At 39.3% G+C, this 10253-nt stretch overlaps 3 protein-coding genes across 3 annotated transcripts; all 3 read left to right on the forward strand.

Moving 5' to 3' along the window:
• Positions 1–1094: 1094 nt before the first annotated feature.
• Positions 1095–2291, forward strand: LOC101303835 (putative F-box protein At3g16210-like). Its single transcript, XM_004305823.1, has one exon. It carries the CDS (start codon positions 1095–1097, stop codon positions 2289–2291), a length of 1197 nt encoding a protein of 398 aa, XP_004305871.1.
• Positions 2292–3842: 1551 nt separating this feature from the next.
• On the forward strand, positions 3843–6361 carry LOC101299884 (F-box/kelch-repeat protein At3g06240-like). The gene is made up of 2 exons (XM_004303874.1): positions 3843–5074; positions 5541–6361. Exons 1-2 carry the CDS (start codon positions 4322–4324, stop codon positions 5547–5549), a joined length of 762 nt encoding a protein of 253 aa, XP_004303922.1. The 5' UTR covers positions 3843–4321; the 3' UTR covers positions 5550–6361.
• A 325-nt stretch (positions 6362–6686) lies between these two features.
• LOC101300164 (putative laccase-9-like) lies at positions 6687–9319 on the forward strand. Its single transcript, XM_004303875.1, has 7 exons — positions 6687–6876; positions 7033–7184; positions 7332–7576; positions 7680–7811; positions 7907–8510; positions 8617–8978; positions 9069–9319. The coding sequence occupies exons 1-7, from the start codon at positions 6763–6765 to the stop codon at positions 9260–9262; spliced, it is 1803 nt and encodes a 600-aa protein (XP_004303923.1). The 5' UTR covers positions 6687–6762; the 3' UTR covers positions 9263–9319.
• The last annotated feature ends 934 nt before the right edge of the window (positions 9320–10253 follow it).

The raw sequence follows: 10253 nt of genomic DNA on the forward strand, positions 1-10253 counted from the left end.
TTTGACGACAAACGCCGCCGTCACCTCAACTTCATCAATCTGTCTGATTCAACCATCGTTGTCAAATCCATGTTGTTGCAGGCTTCACAAGCTCTTTCTCTCTCTCTCTCTCTCTCCTCCCCTTCCAGCATCAGACAGTCACTGAGATCTCCAACGAGACCTCATAAGTGCGAACGAGATTGGAAGCTCTAGCGAGGGAGCGATGTTGTCGAGAGTAAGATTGGGTTGGAAGAGCGATTGACAGGGATACTTGCAGTTGGAGGTGATGGAGATCTGTTGCTACTATAGAAATAGAGAAGACCGGATTTTGTAATGGCTTTAAGCGCTGATGACTCACCGATGGAGCTTTATTGCCTCGAGCATGGAATTCGGGTACTTTTTTTCTCTGATCTGGATAGATCTAGGCTTGTGATCTAGACATATCTGCTTAATATAGACCTGTGATCTAGGCATATATGCTTAATTTTTGTTCTTAAATGTGTAAGACAATGTAAATGATGTATTTGTAACTTAAATTTGATTAGTAACTAATATGTAGTTTGATATTCCATTAACGTCTTCCACAAATCAGAGATACATGTTCATCACCCTTATGAAAAAAAAAAAAAACCTCGTCACTCGATGCTAAATTACTAATGATAGTTGCCATTTGCCCTGCTTATTCTTGTCACCAAAAACTTGCTACTGTTTTAGGAAAATTTCGAATAAGCTTCAAGTTTTGATATTTTTAGTTCGAGAATAGCTAAATCTAAAATTCTCTAAAATCAAATCTTAAACCTGAACAGGCCCAAATTGAAACATGTCATGAATCCAATCCAGCCCATACGATAAAAGGAAATACACTCCCTTCCCTTCATAAGATTCCAATTTCCAAATTCCAATACTGAAACGCACTGCGACTCTGAGCAAAAGAGGAAAGGTGAAAGGAGGAAGAGCACGAGTGCTACCGGAAATGTCACTCCGGCTACGGTTCCGGTGACCGCTGAAGCAACCGATCTTGTAAGTTCCGTCACTCTCGATAGTTTTTTCTGCCGTTTGTACAATCTAGGGTCCATAATTTGGGGGCGAGAGAGAGAGAGAGAGTAGTAATTACTATGGGGGACGGCGATGTGGTGCTTAAACGAGCTCATACCAACCACGGTGAATACGAGGAAGATGTGATCGCGGAGATCCTAGCGAAGCTACCGGTGAAATCCTTAATTCGATTTCGGTGCGTCTGCAAGTCATGGCGTGCTTTGATCTCCGATCCCTATTTTGTGAAGAAACACTTTTCATGGCGTGCTGAGACCTACAAGGTCAATTTCGACCTGCATCCTCCCTTGTTCGTAGACTTGAAAGCTTTGGAAAATATCAAAAATGGTGATGATGTTCAGTTTGCGGTCACTGAGCTGGATTTCCCGGTATCTGAAAGTATCCCCGATCCCGGTTACAGAAGAGTTGTTGGTTCTTGTAATGGCTTGGTATGTGTAGAAGTTGACTTTAAAGCCATTATGTTATGGAACCCTTATACTAGGGACTCCAAGGTTTTACCAACACCTCCTGGAGTTATAAAGAAGTCTTATGGTGGCTGCTACGATTTTTATGGATTAGGATATGATTCTGCTACCGACGACTACAAGGTCATACTGGGCGTCACTTATTATGATGATGCAAATGGTGCTAACAAAATCATGATTCACATCTTTGCACTGAAAACAGGTTCATGGAGGACTGTCCAAGGCATTGATTATGTTGAGTTAGACACGCGGCTGGGGCTGTTTGTAAACGGAGCTCTGCATTGGTTATATAATCTACCCGGAGTGGGCTCAAGAATTTTGCTCTTTGATTTAGGGGAGGAGAAATTTCAGAAGACGGTTCCATTACCCTATGATGACTGGTTGTATGATCCCTTGATTTATAGAAATTGTCTGTGTGTATGCAGTTGCCCAGCTGAATCCAATAGTATCCACATATGGATGATGAAAGAATATGGGGTCAAGGAATCTTGGACTGAACTAGTCCAATTTTCTTTGGATAATTGTGTGCTGGGTCCTGGTGATTATAGGCAATATTTCAAGCCTGTGTGCATTTTCGAGAATGGTGTAGTTTTAATCAATGAGATGGGTAATTATGAACGCCTCGTGGTATTTTCTGATCTAAAGGAGAAGACATTCGAGCATTTTGTTCAGGTCTCGCAGGACTTGGGTATTAGAACAGTCATTTACCGTGAGACATTAGTTTCACCTGATGTCCACACATACAAAACCAACTATGTGAGACTTCTTTATCCATTAACATTAGAATTTTATTAGTGTGGTTACCGTGTGCCAGTTGTCGGTACTGCATTCTATCATATATTTTGCCAAGTTTGCTTTTGGATTTGCTATTCTGTTACTTGTCCATTTTCTTCAGTTTTCATCCGTATTGGGTGCAACTTTTCTCTAGGTTTATTTGAAACCCAAGTTAAGCATGAAATGTCACCGTATTTGATTCAGATGCATTAATATTGAGAATCTGATTTGCCAAATCATGTTAATAGATAGCACACAGCTACAAGTATCCAATTATCGTATTCTTTATGTGTTGCTCTGTGTGTTGTTGAATGGAGAGAGAACTCAATATCTTACTTCAGAAGCTAACCTCTTTTACTGCTTGTTTTGTTTAAATGCTGTTAGAATTTAATCACAGTTTAGCTATGTACAAGGCAAACTCTCCGTTCCGGCATTAAGTCCAGTGACTAACACAACTGACATATCTTCTGCTTCACCATTTTGTTTCGATTATAATATCAGTTCTGGATTTATTCATCCTTTTCATTTCAATGGCATTACTTTAGGTTATTAGATCGAGATGACAAATGTTTATAATAGATAATTTTTGTTCTGAATGAGTGAAATGCTTATGTTCATAATAGATCATTTTTGTTCTGAATGAGTGAAATGCTTGTACGTTGAACTTATAACTCATTATTGTCAAATTTGCAGGCGAGTTAGTCTTGTTGCTAGGAAGTTCTCGAGGAAATAGAGACGCGAAAGTTCTTTCGTAAAAGCAACCTGCTTGTAGATCAAGGAAGGCGTTTTGAGGGCGGAAGTATGTGTAATCTTTCTTCGTAACTTGGAAACAAATCGGGAGATTCAAATAGTCGTTTGCTTATGTAGGAAGTGGAGGCAGTGTTGTTTGTAGATATTGTACTAAGAATGACATTTCTCGTCTTTTCAAACCTATTAAGGTTATTTCTTATGAAACTCCTTTTGCATGGACAGAAGAAACTCACCACTGTTTCTTATGACTAATATTAGCTCTTGTATTCTCGGCAGACATAATATACTTGATAACTAGGCATTGGACTACTATTCTTATCTCCCTCAACAATATTAGTTTCAACTCACACCGAGCTCCACAGTTCTTTCACGAATTTTCATCAAATTTATTAGAAAAAAAAAAAAAAAAAAAAGAAAACGTTGTTGTCACTATGCTAAAGGATAGATTCTAATTTTTTCCATCATTTCTTTCAATTTTGATATTAGGGGTTTAAGTTTCGTGTCTCCCTATATTCAACAGTGTTATTAATAGAGACTTGAGAAAAACTTGACTAACTTGACTATTTGAGACTTAAGAGTAACTGCACCAGCTTTTTATAAAAAAATTAAAATAAAATAAAAAAAAGCCCAACAAAGGCCCAAACAGAAACTTACCGATAAAGGGTTACAAGATTCCAACTTCGAGATTCCAATACTGAAACGCAGCAGCCGGCACTCGCTGCAACTCTGAGCAAAAGGAGAAAGGTGAAAGGAGGAAGAGCACGAATCCTACCGGAAATTTCTCTCCGGTGACCCCAATTTGTAAGTTTCGACGACTTTAAACAGTTTATCAGCCGTTTGTAAAATCTAGGGTTTACATTTTGGGGCTATAGAGAGATAGAGAGTAATTGCAATGGAGGACGGCGATGCCGTGCTTAAACGAGCTCATGCCGATTACGGTGGCTACGAGGAAGATGTGATCGTCGATATCCTAGCGAGGCTACCCGTCAAGTCGTTGATGCGATTCCGGTGCGTCTGCAAGTCATGGCGTGCTTTGATCTCTGATCCCTATTTTGTGAAGAAACACTTCTCATGGAGAACTGAGACCTACAAGCTCAATTTCAATATAGATCCTCCCTTGTTCTTGGACTTGAAAGCCTTGAAAGATGTGAAGAACGGTAATGATGTTCAGTTAGCGGTCACTCGGGGGGCTGGATTTTCCGGTATCGGAAACTATCCCTCATCCTAGTCATAGAAGAGTTGTTGGTTCTTGCGATGGCTTGATATGTGTAGAAGTTAGCTTCAAAGGAATTGATTCTATCATGTTATGGAACCCTTGTACTAGAGACTCCAAGGTTTTATCCAACCCTCCTCTAGTTATAGAGCCTAAAGATAGCAATTACTACTATCATGGATTTGGGTATGATTCTGCTACCGACGACTACAAGGTCATGCGGGGATTCGCTTATGATGCAAATGGTGCGGAGAAATTCATGACTCAAATCTTTGCACTCAAAACAGGTTCATGGAGGACTGTCAAAGATATTGATTATGTTGAACTGACAGAGGGGCAGGGAGTGTTTTTAAACGGAGCTCTGCATTGGTTAGGGGATCTATCCGATGGGGACAGAAAAATTTTGTCCTTTGATTTAGGGGCGGAGAAATTTCAGGAGACGATTCCATTACCCTATGATGACTGGTTTACTGATCTCTTGATTCATAGAAATCGTCTTTGTGTATGCACTCGCCCAACTAAATCCAACAGCTGCCACATATGGATGATGAAAGAATATGGGGTCAAGGAATCCTGGACTGAACTGGTACAATTTTCGTTGGATAATTATGTATGGGGTCCTGAGGATCATAGGCATTATGTCAGCCCTGTGTGCATTTTAGAGAATGGTGTAGTTTTGATCGACGGGTTGGGTTGTTATGAATGGCTCATGGTATTTTCTGATCTAAAGGAGAAGACATTCGAGCATGTTTTTCACGTCTCACAGGGCTTGTGTTTTAGAACAGTCATTCACCGTGAGACGTTAGTTTCACCAGACGTCCACACATACAAAACCAACTATGTGAGTCTTCTTTATCCATTAACATTAGAATCTTAGTAGTTCGGTTATCACGTGTCAGTTGTCTGTTCTACCTTCTTTCATATATTTTTCAAAGTTTGCTTTTGGGTTTGCTATTCTTTCTGCAGTTTTCATTCATATTGTCTCCACCTTAGTTTTATTTGAAACCCAAGTTAAGCATGAAATGTCAGCTTATTTGATTCAAATGCATAAATATTGAGAATCTTATTAACTATGTTCAAGGCAGACTCCATGTTCCAGCATTATGTCCGGTGACTACCACTACCTACTTATCTTCAGCTTCTCCATTTTATATATATTATCAATTCTAGATTTATTCTTTCTTTTCATTTCAATGGTATTAGGCTATTAGTTCGAGAAGACATATGTTTATAATATTTTATTTTCATTCTGAATGAGTGAAATGCTTGTACGTTCAACTTGTAACTCATTTTTGTCAAATTTGCAGGTGAGCTAGTCTTGTTGCTGAGAAGTTCTCGAGGAAATAGGGAGGCGAAAGTGCTTTTGTAGAAGTAGCCTGCTTGTATAATTAAAGGCAGGCGTCATTTTGAGGGCGGAGGTATGTGTAATGTTTCTCCTTCACTTGGAAACAAATTGGGAGATTCAAAAAGTCCTTTGCTTATGTAGAAACTGGTTGCAGTGTTGTTTATAGATATTGTACTAAGAGTGAAATTTCTCGTCTTTGCAAACTTATCAATGTTATTTCTTATGACTAATGTTAGCTCTTGTTATCCATTCAATAGTACTTATTACATATGAACTCCTTTAGGCTTTAGCCAGGACAGAAGAAACTTACCACTGTTAAGAGAGAGCAATGGAATTAGATTTTCCAAAAGAAAAAAGTCATTATCATTGGTATCAATAATAGGTTGTCAGGCTGATGAAGTGATTTGCTATATGGTATTGAAATTAATGGAGCTGAAAAAGTTGTTTGAATCTCTACTCGTCTGATTATGAAGGGAATTTTGTCCCAATGGTCCCTGAAATTTTACACCTTAAAGACTTCGATATCTCAAGTTCCGAAAACATTAGAATGGTACCTCATCGTTTTCATCCCGAGCCAGCTTTGGTACTTTTGTAGTTTCCACCTTTAAACTCACTTGAAACACAATTGTATGAGTATCTTACTATCTCTTGTCCTACAAAAAAGGCTCAAAAGGAAACGAGCAACAAGGGAACATGCTCAAATTGAAAGTAACCAAACACTCGACAGCATGAAGTATGGGCTTTTTAGACTTGGGAGTTGGGATCTTCTTGTAGCCAATGAATAAAAAAGAAAATGAAGAAAAAAGAATGACAAAAAAGTCTTAACAAATTCAACAAACAAACTAAATAGATATAATACAAGATCTCCAAACTTTCGCCATCCATCCGTTACTCAATGCACTATGTAGAACTGTTGTTTTGTTTTATAGTTTTACCCAGATTGATCATCAAAGATAATTTTATGACATAAAACGGGCACCTGAAAACATTTAATGAATGGATATAGGAATTAGGAACCCCTTAGTTTTGGACCTTTTGGTAAGACAGTTTGTTGGGTACAGATCAGAGAATTATTTAACCAACAAATCAGAGGAATTGCAATAAACAAAGTGAGCGTTCATCAGACTCCCTACAGCTCAAATGCCTGTTGCAAACTACTGAAATACTGCAGAGTGGTGAGTATTATGAGTATAACTAGTCCAGTTATGTCGACACAGTTTGCGGTGTTCGCTGTTCTTATTATTCTGAAGGTCCTCATCTCTCTGGCTCAAGCCGAAGTGTATTACCACGATTTTATAGTAAGTACATTTTGAATGCTTAATTACCATAATTCCCAGTTCCATCGTCTGTTCACTTCTAGCATATGTTTGTTACTCATTCTAGATACTAATGATATACGAAAACTAATGTTAATTCTGTACGTCTTGGTAATTGCAATTTTGATAATCATTTAGGTTAAGGAGGTAAACTTCACTAGATTGTGTGAATCAAAGCTCATGTTAGTAGTAAACGAGAGTTATCCAGGTCCTGCAATACGAGCTCGCAAAGGGGATACAATTTATGTTAATGTTTACAATCAAGGGTATTATGGTTTCACCATTCACTGGCAAGTCCCATCACACAACCTCCTCTTTCTGTTTGTGGCATCCTTTTCATTATACAATTCTTCTACTTCAGTAACTTTACATAACCAAAATTGATCATTTGTTTATGTTTGTAAACTAACATGCAAAGAACATGATCATTGATCCAGGCATGGAGTGAAACAACCAAGAAATCCATGGTTTGATGGTCCAGAATATGTGACACAATGTCCAATCTTACCGGGGACAAATTTTACCTATCAAGTTCAGTTGAGCACAGAAGAAGGAACACTATGGTGGCATGCTCATAGTGATTGGACTAGAGCAAGCGTTCATGGTGCCATTGTCGTCTTGCCTGCTCTTGGAACAACATTTCCATTTCCTGAGCCTGATGAAGAGGAGATCATTGTGTTTGGTAAGACGATATTCTGGCCTAGTCGATATTGCTCTGTATTACTTAATTTCAAGCATAGGTGCATCCAATATATGCTAAGTTAGTACACTAATTCCAATTGCAGGATCTTGGTATTTGGGTAATTTGAAAGAACAGGTTGACGAGTGTTTGGAACCTGCAACTAACTCTAACTTACCCATAGCAGCAGGTTACACAGTAAATGGCCGCCTTGGAGATTTCTCTCCATGCTCCAAAAGTAAGCATATATATATATGTCTTTATCAGGTGGTTCACCTGAATAGTTTGTTACTTCGAGTAATGTACGTATTTCCACATTGCATATGCTTGTAGATACAACTTATCGTCGTAAGGTGGACTACGGCAAGACATATCTTCTACGGATAGTGAATGCAAACATCGATGTAGAGTTTTACTTTGCCATTGCTGAACACAACCTCACTGTGGTTGGTTTGGATGGCTCCTATGCCAAACCCATTAACACAGACCTTATAGTGATAGCCCCTGGACAAACAATGGACGTGTTGCTCAACGCAAATTCGACTCAGGGGAGATATTATTACATGGTCGGAAGAGAATACTTAAGTGCTACAGTTGACACAGCATCTGACGATGATGCTATTGCAATCCTTGAATATAATGGCAACTATACCACTTCAGAAGCTCCTTTATTTCCTGAACAGATTCCCGATTCCTTATCCCAAGCACCAGCACTCAACTTCTACAGAAAAATTAGAAGCTTAGCTACCCCAGAATATCCTGTAAATGTTCCAAAAGAGAGTGACGTTACTACCAGAATGTACATAACAGCTTCGGCCAACGCTCTTTACTGTACTGAAGATTTAGGTCCTACATGCTTCAACATATCTTTTGCCGCAAGCGTCAATAATATTAGTTGGGCCAATCCATCAGAATCCATCTTGCAAGCCTACTACAAGTAAGATACATGTGCATTTACTATGAACTAGATTCATGAAAGCTAGCTTGTTATGGTTATATTCCCACCTGAAAATTGGTTTTGAGTGATCTTTATGTACATGTAGGAACATAAGCGAGCCGGTTTACGAAACAGATTTCCCAGACGAGCCACCAGTTTATTTCAACTTCACCGAAATAGCCATGACACTAGATCCAGTGTTAACAGTCCAAGGGACAAAGGTGAAGGTGCTAGAGTATAATGAAACAGTTGAGATGGTGTTTCAAGGCACTGAAGTGATGGGAGGTTCTGTAAATCATCCAATGCACTTGCATGGACATAGCTTTTATGTGCTTGGTTTTGGTTATGGGAATTACTTCGCCGAGAGGGACTCAAAAACCTTTAATCTGATTGATCCTCCTTATGTAGCAACATTCATCACTCCAAAAAATGGGTGGTTAGCTATCAGATTCGTAGCGAATAATCCAGGTAATATCCCTCTCTCCAAACTTGCATATAAACTAAAGAGCCTAACTAAATTGTGAGATTCTAAAAACTGATGTATGATTTCTGTTGCAGGTGTGTGGTTTTGGCATTGTCATATGGAGAGACACTTGACATGGGGTATGGAGTCTGCTTTTATAATCAAGGACGGGGGTACACCTGAGACTAGCATGCTCCCTCCTCCGGCTACAATGCCTTCCTGTGACGTTCCATTGGATTCTGCTACTCTCCCAAGTAACTCGGAATTGAATAAGAATCAAATAGAGTAATTGATGAATTAATGATTATGTCTTCAGTTGTACTGTTTAATTTGATAAAACTCGCATATTCCAACTTGTACGTAGAACTTGATCGAACACACATCAACAGTGAAGTATTGATTTTTAGCATTGATCAGGAGGAGACATCTTTTTAATTGAAATCACACAGTTTCCTTAGCGATTTCTAGATCAAGAGACAGGAGGCGGGTGTTTAGGTTATATATATAATTCTACAGGAACAAAACATGTTATTCAGATCGCCGACGATGATGAGATTTGCAACACGCCGCCGAGAACTATGGGTTTCCAGCTACCATTTAGAACGAAAGTTTCGTTTCACTAACTAATAACAGGGAGTGCCACAAACCAACGTAACATTAATCTCAGGGCGTCACTCCACAGTTAGAGCCCAGACGTTGTGTAAAGACACACAATCGTCTAAACGACTGTTATACAGTTGTTCAGAATATTGATAATTTTATATAAAGATACACAATCGTTGTATATGCATCGACTAGGGTTTAGGATTGGGGTAAGACTATGGTATGTTTACATTTCTCATACATCAATTACTTTATATATATAATGAGAGGATGTGAAGCGGACGTCCGCACTCCGGCTTAAAGTGCGGACATTGTTCTTTCTCCGCCGTCTCACGCCGGCGACGGCTTCTCTCCTTTCCGGACGACAGCACAGGCTTCCAGGACGGCTTCTCTCCTTCCAGAACTGGCCGGCAACAAGTTTTCCAGCCAACCTTGATCAATCATGGTGTTTTCCGTCCAGAGCTTCAATCCGGCCGGAAAACTTGTCGCCGGCCAGTCTTGGAAGGAGAGAAACTGTCCTAGATGCTTGTGTTGTCGTCCAGGAAGGAGAGAAGCGGTCGCCGGCGTGAGACGGCGGAAAACAGATAACGTTCGCACTTTAAGCCGGAGTGCGGACGTCCGCTTTACATCCTCTCTGTGTATATATATATATATATATATATATATATATATATATA

This window comes from Fragaria vesca, linkage group LG6 (assembly GCF_000184155.1).
Source record: "Fragaria vesca subsp. vesca linkage group LG6, FraVesHawaii_1.0, whole genome shotgun sequence".
Classification (NCBI taxonomy): domain Eukaryota; kingdom Viridiplantae; phylum Streptophyta; class Magnoliopsida; order Rosales; family Rosaceae; genus Fragaria; species Fragaria vesca.